The following is a 19,360-nucleotide window of genomic DNA, read 5'->3' as shown; positions in this document are numbered from 1 at the left end:
ACCTCTATATGCGTCCGTGTCTATGTACATGTGTGCATTCTGGAAAGAATGAAAGAAACGTAAAGAGCCAGGGTGCGTCCTCACCATCTGGAAAGGAGAGGATGGGGTGAATGCAGGGGTCGAACTGTGCCAGTCTGTCCAGTAGGGGGAGCTGGTGCTGGGTGTCTGCAGGAGGGAGAGCACATCCACTGCACATCACACACTGAGTGTTCAGCTCACAGCCACAGCGAGGAGCCACTGACCTCTGAGCGTGACAGAGAGAACAACAAGGAGAAAAGTTAGTGTATGTGTATGAATAGTAATTATGGCGACCAGTCCATAAAAAACAAACAAAACCCAACTGAAAAAAAAAAAAAAAAAAAAAACTTTTTAGCCTTGCATTTATATATGATTTTTTTTTTTTTTAAGAAATGAATAATTTTATTCAGCAAGGATGTATTAAATTGACCAACTGTGACAGTAAAGACATTAATAATATTACAAAAGTTTTCCATTTGAAATTTTCTATGGACCAAAGAATCCAGAAAAAATGTATCACGATTTTCACAAATATATTAAGCAGCACAACTGCTTTTAACATTAATAATAATAATAATAATAAGAAATGTTTCTTGGTCTCCAAATCATCATATTAGCATGATTTCTGAAGGATCATGTGATGCTGAAAATTCAGCTTTGACCTCAAAGGAATAAATTGCATTGTAAAATATATTTAAAGATATTAATTTAAACAAATATTGTTTCACATTACTGTATTTACTGTAATTTTGAACAAATAAATGAAGCATAAGATTTCAAAAATATATATAAAAAAAATTACCTGCAGCAAACTTTTGAACGGTAGTTTAACTTGTGTACAACTACCACTTTGACACTTCAAAAAGTTCATAAAGAGATCGTAAAACTAATCCATATGTAGTTTCATCCAAATTTTCTGAAGAGAAACGATTGCTTTACACAGTATGATAAAAAGATTGAATTTAGGCTTATTAATGACAATAATGTTTTTAATTTTGGGATGAACTAACCCTTTAACAGTTACTAACAGACTATTTACCTACACTAAAACTTTGCAATTCATGTAAAATGACCTTTGATGGATGAAAATGATGATCAGTTTTGGGAACAAATTTAGGACATCAACGAATAAGGCAAGACTAAACTGTTTGTTGTCTGTTTTGCTAAACTGGTAGATTTAAGACATTAAGGATCCGTGAACACACTACACTTTTCTTGTGTCTGGCAGAAATCCCAGCTCCAACCTTGGTAGAATCAAATGTGAATTTTTCATGAGTTTTGCAGAAAGAGCCTTTATATCAAAGCATATATAGACTGTCATCAAATATGCTTTTTATTAATCTTAAATGCAGTCTTTCAAGTGCCTTCCACTGTGATCTTGCTTTTGTTAATAAAATATTAGGAGCATCAGCGACCAAAATGTAGTTCTGCCAGGGATCAGCCTTTCCCTTTGTTTCCATATACTGGAGTCAACCTGATGCTCTCATACTCTACAGCAGATGACCACACATGGATCCTGAGCTGCTCACCCAGTTTTGCATGTGGCAGGTTCTCTAGTACTCATGTGCTCGTGTCATTAACCCAGAGCACAGCACTGGGTAGAAAGGGTTGCTATTGGCAACTGTGCCCGGTTTTTCCGAGCCTATTCAAACAAGAGTGCTTCACATTAGAGCAGGACAGTTTGTACAGGGACCATAATCTCTGCAATCACACAGAAAACACCTGGAATTACAGAACTGATCTTCTTTCTTGGTCGTAATGAAATGCAAATGAGTATTTCACTATCCATTTTGAACATTTCAACACCAACTACTTTCTTTACAATGAGATAAAGCTACACAGTATGTTTCGGTCTTTGTCAGTGTTCAAACATAATGGTGTAAATTTTAAAAGCCACTGAGTGTCTGCCTCTAACTGGCGTTCATCTAGAGTGCTTGTTATAACGTTAGGATTGGACTGTACATCAGATAGCAGGTAGTTTATAACTGGCGGTGTGAGTGAATTTGGCTGTTAGTACATTGATGACACTGGCAGCATTTCTCATAACATTTCAAGAGAGCCGTCTCTGAATGACATCCAAGCGCTGTTATTTGTAATGGAGCTGAGATCGACTGGGGTTGCGCTTATTGTTTTAGCACATGCCTGCGCGTTCTCGCTCACAGTGGGCCTGTGTTATGGGAGGAATCGAGTTTTAAAGGCTGTTCAGAAAGCAAACAGATCTATAAAAGCAGTGCTAAGACCTTGAAGCTGTGTTATGAATGCAGCAAAATGCAAGTGTGAATAGGGCAGATATTGTTCCATCATTCGGAGGACAGCTGCCTGTTGGACAGGGACTGTGACACCATGTCATAACCAGGTGTGAGGCGATGAGTGATAAAAGTTATGGTTTCAATCCTAACCAGCCAAACTAGTTTTTAAACTACATCCACTTGGCTTCTACTTCACATGAAAAACCACTGAACCAAAATCCTGATCCTATATATTTAAACACCAAATATAATATTCATAGTAACTTAAAACACAATAAACGACAGTAGTGTCAGTTCTGGAGCAGCACTGTGATCTCTGTAACACTGCAGTTTCTGTGTCACCTCTATTTAATCTGTAACCTTTGCAGGAAGCCTGCAGGGACCTTAAGGAGCTCAGTGCATCTTCAGTAAAACACATCCACAGGTGACACTGAAAGAGCTTGTTTGTTCTGTCTCACACATCTCTCACTACAGCTTTCAAGGCCCATTCACACCAAGTGACCTTCTTCACTTAGAATCTGACACATCTTACAGCAAAGATCTGTCTGTTTTTAGACAGAATAAAGGGGGTTAAAATAAGTAAAAAAATCCATCATTAGTGAATATTTTTAGTGCAACTATAGTTATGTGTCAAGTATTCATATCAGACTCAAGTGTGAACAGCCCTTTTGCTCAAAACTACACCAGCCACTGGATCTTGAGAAGATGCACATCTCTCCTTACCTTACGATTGAGACTGGCGAGCGAACCGGGCCGGAGGACCCTGCGTTTCCTGCAAGAGAGCAGTGGCCGCGTGCGGGACGACACACATGTGTTGTCATGCACAGAGGAAGCCAGAGGGCCCAGCTCCAACTTCTGCTGAGACTCAGAGCAGCTCTGCTCGTCTGGGCTCGAGGTGACGGGGGAACCGGGCCGTAAGCTGGATGAAGAGAGGAAATAAGCATGAATGAACATGACAGTAACTTTCTTTTGGGGGTAAAATTTTAAATGAAGAGAAAAAAAACTTTAAATATTATCTATCATACCTGTTGATAACACCATTGACCTGTCTCACAGGTCCACAGCTTTTCTTCAAGCCAGTCTCTGTGACGATGCCATTGGATGATACAGACACTTCCACTCCAACAGTATCATGCTCCTAAAAAGACAAAATTAACAAAAACAATTGTGATGTTGGAAAGGACATCCCACCAATTTTCCCCCTGAGTTGGTCTGGATGAGTTGAATGGTATCTTGCTGCATTTCTTCACTACTCTGATTGAATGAAAAGGTCAGCAGCGCTTTGCATACAACAGACAAAGAGATCGAGTGTTTGCAGCCCCTATTCTCAATCCTCTCGCCCAACAATCCCAGCATTCTCCTAGGCTGTGCGTAGGCCCGTATCATGGGCATCTTATCTGTTTGTATGGGAATAAACACACTAATGGGTCTTGGACTGTTTTATGGATTGATAAATGATTACCTGTAATCTAACAATAACAGTAAATAAATGCATTGGTCTTGAATTATAGTTTAAACTAAGCTCAGGACTAGACTGGCTCTGTTGGTAGTTTATTTAATGTGGTCATGTGTCTGTGCTGCTGGCCTTACCCGTGCGACAGGGCAGGTAATGTTCTCTGTCCTTGAGTCACTGCTGTCCTCTGGTGCTGACTCACACACTGAGCTCACCCCAAGTACAACAGAGCCCTAGAAAACAAACAACCACACAAATTATAGACCAAAACTGTGAGACAATGCTTTTCCTCCCCTGTCAAAATCCTCAAATCTTTTTCTTTTAGATTTGCTAAGTCTACAAGCACACAGCAGATCAAATGTTTCTGTAGTAAATCACAAAAGAAGATTGGCAATCTGATGTAGGTGTTAATGTCATGCACTTGCTTTAATTCAAATAAACAACTTTTTGAAATCTGCATTGGCCAATCACATTCATTTGATCTAAAACTGCAATTTGCAAAATATTAGTCCAGTTTGAAAGAACTGTTTTCGATTAAATTTTTCTAGACATTTCTTAAGTTTCACACTGAGTCAGAAAGGTTTTTAAATACATCCATCGCTTCACATGTCAGATGAAAGACTTGATGATATTCTCCAAATTATGTTTGTGTTTGAATCACACAGGGACAACAAGCTGGAGAAGCGCTTTGAAACAAAAACTGTGAGCTGAAGAAACATGAAACAACGATCCCACAAGAGTACAATTCACCACGGGAACACGAGAGAGAACCTGCGTTGCTAAGTTACCAGAGGCAGACGGCACACCTCCGCTGGGTTAAAACTTAAACTACACTCTGAACTTAGGCTTAAACTAGAATTTCCATGATTCAAAATTTCAAAAAGCATGTGTGAATGTGCATGTTTTGTGTATCTGTGCACACCTTGCTGGAGCGTATTTGTCTGTAAATGTCGGTCTGTTGACGTATACGGTACTCCAGGTCTGAGACTTGGGCCTGTAGCCAGTTCCAGTGACTGATGATGGCGGCTCTGTCCACAGCATAACGGCCTTCTGCTCTCCTACATCTGGAAAACACACAGAAATATACTGGTCACAATTTAGGACAACAGTTTAACAAACATTTTTCATTCATGTTTTAGGCACTATCTGTCTTAGTAAATAACACTGTTTTTAGCTAAATGCACAAATGCATCCCCATTGACTTTGCTTCTAAAATCCAGCTAAGCAGTTAGCATAAACATTCCAAATAAGATAAGCTAATCTGGTTTGAGTCATTTGTAGATTCTTTTCCTCAATTTCCAATCCATTTTTCACTGCTACTACAGTCAATTAAACAAGAAAAAAAATTAAAAAAGAAGAAAAAAAAGTAAGGTGTAATGACAGAGTGAAAAACATCAAGTAACCTAGTTACAGCACATGGTGACGTGGAAGTGAGAAAACAAAACCGAGAAACAAAACCTGACAGGAAGTTAACCAAGAACATCAGTTCAATCCAAAACTTCCTCTAACTGTTTATATGTGTGTGTGTGTGTGTGTGTGAGAATTTAGCAAGCCATTTGTCACTGACCATTCGAAAATCTACTTGATTTGTTTCCATTAAACCGTAATTTAGTCCACACAAGTAATAAAAATAAATAAATAATAACAACATCGGGTCAAGCACCATTTCGAAAAATGCACTGAATTGACCTCTGACCTCTTTACATTAGCCCCAGTACAATCTTGCATAACCTCTGGTCTCTAAGCTCAAGCAGTGAGGCAACATAAACAGAGTAAAGCCAGTGCACATAACAAAATAAAAAGATTGCAAAACATGAGTATAAATAAACAGCACATTTTCATCTGAAGCACAATAACATGAGTCAAGATTTCCCTGAATCAGAGAGAGAGAGACTTAAGAGATGAAAGTGAAGGAAAAAGAAAAAGCATCACTGAAACCACAGCGGAGAATGATGAGAAGAGAAATAAAATTTTGCTGAAACACAAGACAGAAACATGCACACATCACTACTTTTTGTGTTTTCTTTTAACAGTCCAATAAGAACGCTCTTTACAGGCTGGAATTACACTCAGCTCTGCTTCAGAGGAGCCTGACAACAACAAAAGAACCACACTAGAGAATATCAAATCAATGAACTCAACCAACAAGCCTCATTTCCACCCTTAGGATTTTTTGGTGTTTTCATCCTTCACTCTCAGATGTACACAGGGGCCAACTTTTTAAGGTCGTGCTACACTAATCAAAAGTTTGCCGTTCTTTTTCAATGGGAGAAAGGCAGAAGGTATCAATGCTCATCAAGCTCATGTACAACAATCTGGCCACTTCATCAAGCACGACTGTTAAGCACACACACTGGGTGGGACAAACACATTTGCATGTCATTGAGCAATCATGTGTGACATTATTTACAACCAATCAAATGACATTTCCTTTTTGTGTAGTCAAAGAACCACACTGCAGCAAGGCACTAGTTATCGACAAATAGCATGCATGAAGTGTTTGTGAATGTTTTGAATGCTTGTTTTATGCCAGTAGGGCAGTGCATGGGTCCTGACTTGAGTTATCACAACCAACACCTAAAAGAAAGACCTTATTTTACTTAGCATTATTTCATTTAGCATGACTTGTTCTTAAAGTATCAGTACTTTTGACACTTGCAATGGCTAATTGTATATAAGAGGCTAGAAAGATAACTGGCCCAGATAAGAGCCCACAATCTGTGATCGTGAGGAGATTGGGCAATGTGTCCGCACTAAAGCAACACACACATACAGAAAAAAATCATGCTCTGCCATACTTAAAAAAAGAAGGAAGGACAATGTACATTTGTTTCATTCTTCAATAAATGGCATTTTGTTAATATTAAGAAATTTAAACACAAAAATAATAGAATTCACAATAACTATAATATTAGCTATTAATCTTGTTCACAATTACAACAATAATATATTAATATTATAAAAATGATCAGAACACATACAGGCATTAAAATGTAATCAAACTTTCAGATTTTCCAGGAAATGTGACAATAACACAAAATTTATTCCAAAGAGGCAGACAAAGACAAGTATGAGGCTCCTGTAAACATGCGATGAGTCCCTGGAACAAACTAAACAAACACCGTGACCAGTCGTCATCTTCTTTACTGGAATGCCATGTTTCCACTCTTGCCAGTTCAGATGAGTGTTTTGTATTTTAGGCCTTCAAACTGTTTCCACATGGGTTCAAGGTGGGGAGGGACAGACACATTCTGTAATAGACACAGTTTGCCACTAGAGGCAGCCTGTCAACATGAATGATTATGGAGCGTGTTTGCTAGTAAAGAGAAATGTGACAAGATTTTCTGTCTAGGTACACAAAGTTTTTGAAATCGTAAGAGAACAAACTGAGTGACAAGTCTGATCTGAGTGAGCGTTTGTGGTGCAAAAAGATTGAATGTGCACAGATGAGGTATTTCCTGACCTGTTGTCCTTAGAGGAAGCAGGAAACAAACAGGACAAGGCCACAAAATGAAGAACAGACACTATGTGAAGATCAAAGGCAGAAAGCTACATACAGGCATTAAAAAGTAATCAGAAAACTGATTTTGCAGGACGTGCATATTCATTTTAACAACAACTACAATCTATTCTAAAGAGGCCGACCAAGACAGGATTGAGGCTCCTGTACACATTCTGTATGATGAAATTACAACACACACACACACACACACACACACACACACACACACACACACACACACACACACACACACACACACACACACACACACACACACACACACACACACACACACACACACACACACACACACACACACACACACACACGATAATTTGCATAGACCAACATGATCTACAATATCTCAATGGCCTACAAGCCTTCAAATCAGTCATGAGTCAATGACCGATACATGGCCGCTATGACACATCATGCCCACGTAGAATAAATAAAAAGCAATACAACTAAGTAATATTAATTAAATTAAACTTTACTCAAATGTTAAAAAAATAGAGGACAAGACCTTCAATTTGTCCCATCCAAACATCCTGTTCACAAGGAAATTTGTCAACACAGAAACAAAAAATGCATTAGTCAAGGGAATCTAAACAATACAAATAAACAATTCAAAACGATAAACCCACAGGGACTACTGGATTTTTTAACTATCAAATAAGCTGTCAGTATCTTTAGAGATTTTGCTATATTGTGTTACGTAAATATATTTAGCACTACTGACACACCAGAGTGATGATATGCATTAATGAGAATATAAAGAACGGGACGTGATTGATGTTAGAGTTATAAGTGCAATATATCCTAAAAAGGAACTGGGTGCGGTGCTCGTGCTGACTGGCACAATGCCAAAGTGTGCGCAAAGAAAGCTGCCTCTCTCAGAAGGCGATCACAAATTTGGGACTTGCTGGATTTTAAAGTGTTAAGCATAAACAATAAGCAGTGAAAAGGAACTCAACAGCATGTGAATGTAAATTCAGTTCTCTTTCACGTCTTATTGCGCTTGAATGGTCGAATACACACGTAATTATGTCAAAATGCACATCGTTTGGAGTAGGCTATTCATGTAAACACAGCCGGTTATGTCTCAAGTGAAAGTAAACAGTTGGGTGTAAACCGGATTTGTATCGGTACAATGGATCCGTGTGTTTGGTCTTAAAGTGACAGCAGCCTAATATACCTACCTGTCATTAACGTGAATCAAACAAATGAGAAAATAACTTACTGCTCTTGACTAACAATAATAATAAATGTATATTTAAATACAGTGAAGACAATGAAATATTTTTTTGGACATTTGATTACTACACTTCCGTACTAATTCTAACTACATGTTAAATAAACCTATTGTACCTGAATTTTTTTGTATTTTGTATTTTTTGTTCTATTGCATTTGTCCTATTGTTTGTAATTTGCTTCTTTTATTTTTAATAACAGGAATGAGATAAAATAACACAAACTAACTATAGTGATATAGCCTACAGTTATTGTGAAATAAAATTTCCCATATCGTGAAATAAAAATTTGGTCATACCCCTACTGTCACTACCACTACCCCTACTGTCCCTACCCCTACTACCACTACCCCTACTGTCCCTACCCCTACTGTCTGTGATAAAACCCCAGCCAATTAGCATTTAAAAACAACCCATTTTTCAAATAAACCACTTTTGAGATTTAGTTTTGATCTAACTTTGACAAACAATAACATTCCATTTGACAAAACAGAAATAATTCAATAGGAAAAATGACAAGCCCTCAACTAGTGGTGGAGCATTTTTCAAAAATATTGTATTTGAATATTTGGGCTCATAAAAATCTAATATTTGTACATTTAAATGATGTTTAACGAGAAAGATGTAATTTTTTTATTCATCAAGTTGTTGTCACCATTTCTTAAGAAGCTTACGATTAGGCAATATACACAACAAGCTTTCTTGTAGTTGAAAACATTAAACAATGTGTAAACAAGAAATATAAAGAACAAAAGCATTTAAGCAGTATAACACTAATAAAGACTAATAAAGCAGACCGCGCCAATTATCGTACAGAATGTACACTCACGTCAGCATATGGTTATCGTGTTTATATTGTTTCACATGTTTATGTTGAGAAAAACAAACGAATAAATGCCAATCACATACAGCCAAACATTTACAGGCCAAACAATCTAGAAACCTTCAGCTGATCGTCAACTGGGTCACTATAAGAAAAGATTCACATTCACATGAGTGAACACAAAGAAAACGACAACAAACACTTCAAATGCTTACAAAAATTATAAATTAACAGAAAAGTGACCAGATTTCAAGATAATTTTGTGAAGAATCCTTGAATCATTACTGATTTTCTACAAAAAGTATATTTATATTAAAATACTTTTTCCAATCCCAGTTTAAAATGCAGAGACAATTATGAATAAGCCATTTGCAGGTTAATTCATTTGTGGAGCTATTAAAATGTTGTTTGAGCATCCCCACATAAATGTTGTGACTTTGGGGCAGGAATATCTGTTTGAAAACAGACATAAATTTAACAAAATACATAAATAAAAAAAATGACAACCTCCTTAAAGCGAGCATTTATACTCCAGTCCCATCTTTCAGCTGTCAATAAAACCAGTACACAAACAATCAAGCTTTAAATCGATGGGAACATTACCAGACAATTTTATTCGGTGGAGCGCTTAAAATCATAGCTTGCGAGCGGAGAGCAACCACTTAAATGTCCCCAAGTGTAGCGAGACAGAGCTGATGATCAACAGAAATGAAAGGAGGCATATACCTAAAGATCCTTTCTCTGATGGTTCTTACAAACTGTGAGCCCTGTATAGAACAAACCATGATAACATTAGCACTTCAGCTAAGACACAATCACAGACCAACTCAAGCGCAAACGTGGAAGGACAGGGCGTCCCACCTCAAGGTCAGAAAACACTACTGAGCCAACACTATCTCTCTGTAACACACACAGTCCTTGGGGATTTCGTCAACTCAAGCAGTACAGAAATGTGTGAAAAGACTGTGATCACCACATCATATTTTAGTAAAAAACAAAACTAAATATATATTTCTAATTATAAAAAAATATATTGTTGACATCATTATAAAAAAAGCAATCATTATTGCTACAATTATTCATCATTAAAAATATATTTTATACGGAAATATGATTTTTATAGAATCTACTTATATTGCATTTACAAAAAAAACAATGAATAAATAAATAAATAAATAAATAAATAAATACACACATACCAACGTTGACAAAGAACATTTCAAGCAGCGATTACTAAATTGTATCTGTTCTGTTATTTTTTTAATGCTGCTTGCAATGTCTCTTTGCTCATTATTTTATAACTGAGGATATTATTTAAAAGGGCGATATGTATAATTCAGAAACCCTTGCTAATAGAGACACTCGCGGCCGACTGGCCGTTAAGTGAACTGCCGCCAGCAACTTAACGTTCATGTGCGCACATTTAACGCACAAAAGACTGAACGTGATTCAAGGCCCAGATATACTTCCGGCGAAGTTCTTCTGCGTTCTTTGCTAAGAAGTAAAAATAAGTTGGCAACATCTCTGCAGCAAAATATATAAACACAACAAAAATGACAGTGGTGAGAAAAAAGCAGTTAAGAAAGAATCTGATCATAGCGATGTGGATTATGCACAAGCTCTGCAATTCATCGACAGTGTCAACAGATGAAGAAATTAAAATTACACATGATAATTTGATTATAAAATATATTTGAGACTATCTATAGATAGTTTAGTTGAAGTTCCCTTTTCTTTGCGTGACAAATTGAACACTACAGTACAGAACAGCTCTTTCGGCATTATCATGAACGTTGTGTAAGCATTCATTTCACGTGTCATTGAAGAGAGGCTCTCAGGAAAACCTGTCCCGAGTCCTTGACATAAAAATAAGTCTACAGGCTTTCACAGACAACCTAAGAAATCGGGCAAGGTCTTGTTTTTTAAGTTTGCTTACAAGCTGTTCACACATTGGCAATACAAAAAACACAATACATGAAAATTCTTACATGGCCCTTTTAGTTACACTATTTAAATAATGATTACATGGACAAACTTGAAGACTTAATTGAGAAAATGTAAGGCTACACGGCACTGCTTTAATTTAATTTGTTAACAGCTATAACCACAATACAAAGCAAGTTTATTATTTGATACTGATTTTTACTTAAATATTGGTACCGTAACAAACCTAGTGCAATTTCAGGCTGGACTGTAATCAACATCACTGTCTTCATGATGAACTCCTTTGCTTCTGACACATACACACAAGCGTGCGCATGCAAGCACACCCTGCTTTTTCAGGAAATGACAGAACGAGGTGGAGGAACTAAATGAAAACACAGGAAATCAAGCCTGCGGTGATCATTACGAGGGTAACATGAAGACAGCTGAGATGAGAAGACTGAATGCACACACCTGCATGCATGCAAACATCAACAACCTTGAGAATGCAAGCACAAATTTAGTTATGGTGGCTCAAAGATGAACAAAAAAAAATTGAAAAAAGAAAAAAATTGAAAAAAGAAAGAACTGGCAAAACAGTTGGCCATGATCAAAATGCAACTCATTTTTAACGCAGCCTACATGTGTAATCCTTGTGAGAAAGTGTGAATGTGTGTGAAGGGCAGAATGAAAGCTGACTTCAAGGCCAGGGATAGAGTCACTCTACTGCAGACATGATTTGGGCGTCGTCTGGAGAACAAAGAGTTGAGAAAAGGAGAGAGAGAGAGTGAGTCCCACCCCCTTCAGGGTCACATGACTGGTAGGAGGCAGACAGGGAGCAAAATAAGAGGAAAGAAATGGAGAGAGAATAGAAAAAAAAAGAGAAAAAGAAAAAGGCATGCCAAGTTTAAAGCATGAATATAGTGTTTATGCATGCTTAAAATAGCTTTTACTGTATTGTTTGGGAGTTGTATGGGGATTAAATAAACTAATTTAACATGGTATATATGTCCAATGACTAAAAATGTATGAAGATAGCATTAAAGCAGTCTTTAATCATGTCTATTTCTGTATTTCAACAAACAATCTTTTAGTACTTTTTAAAAATTATTTACTTTAACAGTTTCACATTCAAATGTGTTACAAATGTAGTGTTGAGTGAATCTATGGACTGAAGGAACTGACTCCAATGTACCGATTTAGAAAAAATAAATCTATAACCAGCTTCACGTCAAATTCTAAAGAATGTTTTGCGTATTTGTTAATAATTTGGGCTATTTTGACAATGCTTTCAGCAACCAACAACAGGACAGTATTCTAACATGTTTTACCATATTTCAGAATCATAAGTCCATACATAAACTCAGAGCAGTTGGCGTCACACACGAGAATGTGTGGCATGTGTGGACGGTGGGCCTGGTCTCTCACACAGGAAGCCTGTGCCCATATCATCCAGGCTCCCAGTGCATTACTGTAAGTCAGCAGATTTCCATAGTACTGACCAGATGCCCAAACCCTCTCCCATATATCCCTCCACCACTTCTCAGTGTGTGAGGGAGGCTGTGGTTTGCTAGATAGCGCTGTGAACTCGTAAATAACACAAGTCATGCATGGGGGGGGGCGCGTTAGTACTGATAGAGGAGAATCTGGAGGGTCCGATAACCATGCTTCCTTGTTGACTGCAACACACATGCGGATGCTAAGAACTGAGGTCAGTTTGCTGTGCTGATGTTTAACTTCAGTACATATGGAACATCAAAATAGTCTCGGATTAGCCTTTGAACATTCCTGATAAACAATAAACATTAAATTGCCCTTTGTCTAAGCACTTTGAACTCCATACTCACTCGGCGCATTATATAAAAATATAAAACTCAAAATAACATCACAGGTTCCCACTAAAATAATATCCACAGGTAAAACTACAGATCGGAGTAGGTCATGATCAGCTGATCAGTGATCACAGCTGCACAAGTACAGATATGATGACTGGAACATGTAACCCAAAACACGTAATATTTCCAGTGAATTTAAAGAGAAAAAAAACTGAGCCATCTGGAGATTCAGTAACTGATAGAACTTACATGTAAACTCTTGCATGTTGAGATTTGTTTTGCATAAACAGGTTGACGTTAAACACGCAGCCACTTAAACAAACACGACATTAAAAAACATAACTTAAATTTAAGTTAACTTAAAACAAACTTCACAAACACATTACAATAAATGTTACATTTAACATTAAATAATTATATCATATATAATTGATATATCAGGGCTCAATTATATCAGGGCTCAATCTCTTTTCTATTGGCCCAGTCAGACCGGTTCAGATTTTTACTCTTTCTGTCAAAATGTTACTGTGTTTAAGATATTGTTTCATTGTTTTTGACGCATGTAGCCTTGTAAACAGTGCTATAAGATTTTCAGGTCGTTCTAACAGGTAATATATACAGAAATTGAAGTTATCAAACACTTAACTGTCTTCACTGCATGAATTATAAATTAAATATAGATGAACCCTTAAAGTTACAAATGTTATTCAGTCAAGAGCAGTGAATGATTTTCTTTTTTCTTTTGTTCTTTGATTATCCTTAAATGACAGACATCAGCAGGTTTATTAGGCTCCTGCCACTTTAAGACCTGCCGCGGATTTGTTTTCTCACAACTCTTTACGTTCACTTAAGACTTTAAACTTATTTAACTGTGCTTGCAAGGATACTCAACAAAGCAGGCATTTTGGCATCATTTTGTGCGTTTTTGTCTGTTCAAGTGCTGTCTGAAGCAGCTTTTTGTGTGCACGAGTGTGTGTGTGTGTGTGTGTGTGTGTCACACAAACAGATTCACAGATGTGCGCCAATACCGCACTGCTTTCTCTTTTGTGTCTTATGGCGCTTGAATGGTTTAAAAAGATTTGAATGAATAAGAGTGTGATCATATATTGTAACGCCAGCCAAAGGATGTGGAGAAAAAAGCGGATGCTGTGCTAAATATTTTTTACGCGTTAAACTCAAAAATAAAAATCACAGCACTAATTTTAACAGCACCAATTGCTGTATGTCATTATTCTTCTAGTTAGAGCTGCAGTGGATTAAAAGCTTTCAAGTTACCACAGCTGAATTATTCAGTTTAAGCTTCCAACCTGAATACATCTATAACAGATCTCCAGAAATTTGCTATGACTGTATCTTGCAATTTTAAGTGATAATATTAGCCTAAATCACTGGTTCACCAAACTTACACTGGAACCTCAAGATGACTTAAAAAGAGGTTTCTTATTTTCACACCCTCAAATATATGAGGAAGCAAAATTAGCCAAAATTCAACATCTGGGAATATTATATATTTTAATAAAATCATAAAACTCCATTTGTAACAGAAATAAATCAATATATATATTTTTTTGGGATAGAAATTGAAAGTAAAAAAGTATTTTTTTTTAAATCTGTATCCTTATCCTTAACCCTTATCCAGTAAATCCCAAATGACTGGAAAAGTCATGTACATTCATCAGTTAAAAAGAGTGGAAACTTTGAACATTCAGCTTTTAAAACTTCTGAAACTTTACAGAAATGATGAGTGTTTGGCCTTTGAATATTGTTGTGAAGAGCTGTTGTGGAGCTATGACTGTATTTGAAGGTGAACAGAACAGAAATGTAAACAGGAACTTATGCCAGGCAGGGAGTAGCCAATGAAACGAGAGGTGAAACCCATGTGGAATTCTGGAGTTTGAAGAGAAAAGAGTGAGAAGAGAAAAGGGACAGAGAGAAGAAAACAAACTGGTTAAAAAAGCAAGTATGTAGGAACAAGTGAGTATATGAGAGAGAGAGAAAGAGAACAACTGTGATCCGTTATGCAATGGGTGTGGGAGCAGATTTCCAGGGCCATCAGTTGTGCTGTAAGCAGCTCCAGATGTTTGGAGTTCAGGGTGGGAAAGTGACACAGCTGCTTGGCATGCTTCAACTTCTGACTGAATGCACTACCAGAGCAGGAACGGCCTTGCATCACACCAACAAAAGAGATCTGTGATGTGTTTCTAAAGGGAAAACAACTTGGGAGATGAACTGACAGATTCCTAGCAGGCCTATTATAGGATACATGCAGAGCGTATACTAGGGTGACCATATTCCAGGACATGTCTGGCCGGGATTTCGAGATCGCCCAAAATAAGATACGGCTTTTGCTTTCTCGTCGCCATTCATTTTGTTTACATGTACACCTTTTGATTCAGTAGTACTGAATTAATTCTGATTGGTGAATCTGAATGTAGTGTTTACATGAACGCTAAACAAGTGATCGGTTGATGTGCGTTTTAGCATTGCTAAGAAAATTCCTGTGTTTTCGTCTCGATCGGGATCCGAGTGAAGCAGAATGCATGACCTGCAAAGCTGGCACGTACGTGTCAGTGTCAAATAATGTAATAATGCAAACATAATGAATGGTGACTGTAGAAAGCAAAAGCCGAATCCCGGGCATTTTGGGCGATCTCGAAATCCTGGCCAGACATGTCCTGGTTAAACAGGACGTATGGTCACCCTAGCGTATACTGCACAGTGCATACATCTGTTCACAGCTCTTAGCATTAAAATGAAAAAATTTGATTTTCCAGCAAATTTCAAACAATCTACTTAGGATTGCTTTTTTTTCATACGTGAAATACTTTTGACATACTTCACCTCGAATCTTGGAGCATATGACAGAAAAAAAAAGAAAAGAAAAAAATGTTAATGTGCTGAACATTAGGGCTGTGTTTGATACATCGATGCGAAGATGCATTTGAGTATCGATTCAGCTGCTGCTTTATTCCTTGGCACGTGCGCAGCAGTGGACCACGCTTAATTTGAATACAAGAACAGCATTTAAAACAGAGTGGAAATGTGCTGAAAGTAATGATTCGAATATATCGGCTAGAACAAGGTTTAATCTGGCCCGCAGAACAACAAAACTGGGGTTGCCTGATATCAAGAGATGTAATCCCCCAATCAGAGCTTTACACTTGCACAATATCTGCTAAGTGCTATACTTATTTTTCCCAACTTGGCAACCATGTGCACTCGCGCTCAGTCTCCAATGTGGCTTTCTGAAAACACTGGTAAGACTGCAGATTGGCGATCTATAGTTCGATATTCTATTCACAGAAAAGTGTAATACATCAAGTATGTTCATTTACGGGCCTGAGAGAGAAAAAACTGTGCATGTATGAATTACCTAAGTCTGTACCACGCTTCACTATTAACAGTGAAGCGGTGAGTTTAATTGCTTCAAAAACAGTGATGTTACAAACTCCTTGCTGAGAAAAATGTAGCTCTTCAGTGGTGAAGCTACTTTGTTGATAAAAATGGCAGGGCAGCGTTGAGATGTTTCTGTGTTGTGGAATGTTTCTGTGTGTCTGAATGTGTGTTTGTGAGCAACATTACAATATATATTTATTAGAATAAGTACAGTATTCTAATATGTGCTTAAAAAAACTGAAAGAAAACAATCAGAATATTGTATCTGGTGGGGAGTGCCCACTGTCAACATTGTAAACATGACAGTGCTACAGAGGCTTTATAATGCAGAAGGCAACTGCCAGCCCGACCTTTGGTTAGCACTGGCCCTATAGTATGCAGTTGTTTAATAAACAGCTGTTATACTAAATTCTGCTGAGAATTTAAATTCTGCTGAGAATACTGCTAAATTTATACTAAATTTAAAGCAGACCCGTATCATATTGTAATGTGGCCTCCGTATCGGGATACATATTGTATCGTGACACTGTTGCTGATACACAGCTCTACTGAACATCAGTCAACATTCTTCTTTACTATCATTCTGACATCAAACATCAATTAAATTACTTCTCAGTATTACAGGAAGCATCTTGTAGTTTGATATTTGTGAATTTGAGTCAAAACATGAGCAGCTGATTATCTATAATGTTTGTTTAAAAGCACGTCTGCACCAATTATCAAAACGAGACTCATCAGTGACGCATAAAAAGGATGAAAAGTCTGTCAAAAAACATGCGTGGGTTCGTTACCAACTGAAACACGGAGCACTAAACACACAGCGAGGGTGAAGCCAAACATGTTCACCCATTATAAACAGGGGGGATCTGGTCTCTAAACAGCTCTGTGCATCTGTGAAGACTGAACAACCAAATGAACCAATTAGGACTGCACGATAATGGGATAATATATATATATATATATATATATATATATATATATATAACGATTCCCTCTCCAATGACTCAGAATCGATTCTGAGCTTAGGTTTTAACCGCAGATGCACGATGACACTGCGTGTGTTTTAGAAACACCTGTATTCTGCTTGCATACACACACACACACACACACACACACACCACTCGAACCTTCCATAACATGATCTTTTATAAAGTTCGGAAAGGTTGAAGCAAATTACAAGGACATCCATGGGCTTCATTGCACAGGATATGTGAGAAACGCGTGCTTTGCTTGATGTTACGCTTGCAGTGTCCGGTCTCGCCCGCTGGTATTTTCCTTACAAATGCTCTACAAAGGCATAATTTGTTGTTTGGAATGCAGTGGACTTAAAAGACGGGAACATTGTTTATGTACTTTATAGCACTGCGTCTCATCAGGTGAAAACGTAGCGTTAAATCACCATTCAACAGACTCATGCCACCACCACACTGGTAACTAGTTAGCAACTTACCGTTAAGACACCGCTTAACTGCTTGTCTGCTGCTGCCTGAAAAAGACACCGGACGCGGTGAAAGACAGTTGAACCCATTACAATCAGTGATGTGTTCTACACTGGATGTGGCGCGACGCAAATAACACTCCGACAGTAAACGGATGCCTCGTTCTGCTTTGTAACGGGCGCTTTTCCGCGTCCAGGGTAAACAGCTGTTGCGACGCAAGCAACAACGGCCGCATACGGTGTAGACAGTGTTAAAGCCCATTCTGCCAATAGCGCTACGTTACAACATCAAGCAATATTTCAATCATTTATATAATTATAACACTTTATATAGGGCCATTTTGCATAAAGAGTAGTTTCACGTTTAGTACATTTTGCTGACTACTTACCGAAAATAGTATAAAAGTACAGTACATATGTAATTAAACATGTTTTCATTATGGTATTATGACTTTTACCTTTAGTAAAACGATCTGAGTTCTTCCTCCACTGGTAGAGACTAGAGAAATTAAGACTAATAATAGAAGATAACAAGGTTTTGCCAGTGACACTTTTGATATATTTATTGATACAAGTTATTTTTTATATAACGTGACTAAAAAAAAAGATTAAGTCAGTGTTTCCCACAGAATTAGATTCTATTTGCGGTGGTGTGGTGTTTGGGGACCGCGGACGGGGGAGGGGTGGGGGTTAGGATATATAAATATATATAAATATATATATATATATATATATATATATATATATATATCCATATCCTAACCCCCACCCCTATATATATATATATATATATATATATATAGAGAGAGAGAGAGATATAGATATATATATATATATATATATATATATATATATATATATATATATATATATAGAGATATATATATATATAGATATATATATATATAGATATATATATATATATGTATGTATGTATGTATACGTATGTATGTATGTATCATAAATATATCATATATTTTTAGTGACAAGTACACATTTCCATTGCCAACACTTAGTGTCAGATAACTTGAAGACATTGCTATTGCTACATTGCTATGCCATTGCTACACTTTCTATGCTGACTGCTCCACAGACTTCTTGTTGTAAATTTTGCACACACACACACACACACACACATACTGGTTTATGTGGATTAGCCAGACTTTTTCTCCAAACAGGCCCGGTGGTGGTTTAGATGGACTACCCTTTCCTGAGGTCCTAGAGCTATGAGAGTTAGATTAAAACACTCAAAAAAATTTGAAAAAAATTCAGGACACTTTAGACTTCAGATACACCCTTCAGAGCGTGATACACACCACCCTAAAACTATTGTGGTTTATAGAGACAGTTCTCTTTTTGAAGAATATGTGACTTATAAGGACCAAAACAAACATTATTGGGACTTTAAAGGGACAATGACGTCACTTGCTCATTAACATAAATACACATTAACATAAATACACATTAACCTGA

General features: G+C 37.2%; 1 protein-coding gene across 3 annotated transcripts in view; it reads right to left on the bottom strand.

Moving 5' to 3' along the window:
• kansl1b (KAT8 regulatory NSL complex subunit 1b) overlaps positions 1-19,360 on the bottom strand; it is an 87,215-nt gene that overhangs the window by 8,649 nt on the left and 59,206 nt on the right. For all 3 annotated transcript variants that reach the window (XM_084420469.1, XM_084420468.1, XM_084420467.1), the window contains 5 exons: positions 4,643-4,784; positions 3,858-3,953; positions 3,293-3,405; positions 2,991-3,186; positions 85-244 (listed from right to left, as the gene is read on the bottom strand). In XM_084420469.1, coding sequence (XP_084276595.1) covers positions 85-244; positions 2,991-3,186; positions 3,293-3,405; positions 3,858-3,953; positions 4,643-4,784 — 707 coding nt within the window. The remainder of the gene's footprint in view (positions 1-84; positions 245-2,990; positions 3,187-3,292; positions 3,406-3,857; positions 3,954-4,642; positions 4,785-19,360) is intronic.

Source organism: Rutilus rutilus (genome assembly GCF_951802725.1).
Source record: "Rutilus rutilus genome assembly, chromosome: 1".
Lineage (NCBI taxonomy): Eukaryota > Metazoa > Chordata > Actinopteri > Cypriniformes > Leuciscidae > Rutilus > Rutilus rutilus.
The sequence above is the reverse complement of the archived record's forward strand: the minus strand, read 5'-3'. Positions and strand labels throughout refer to the sequence as shown.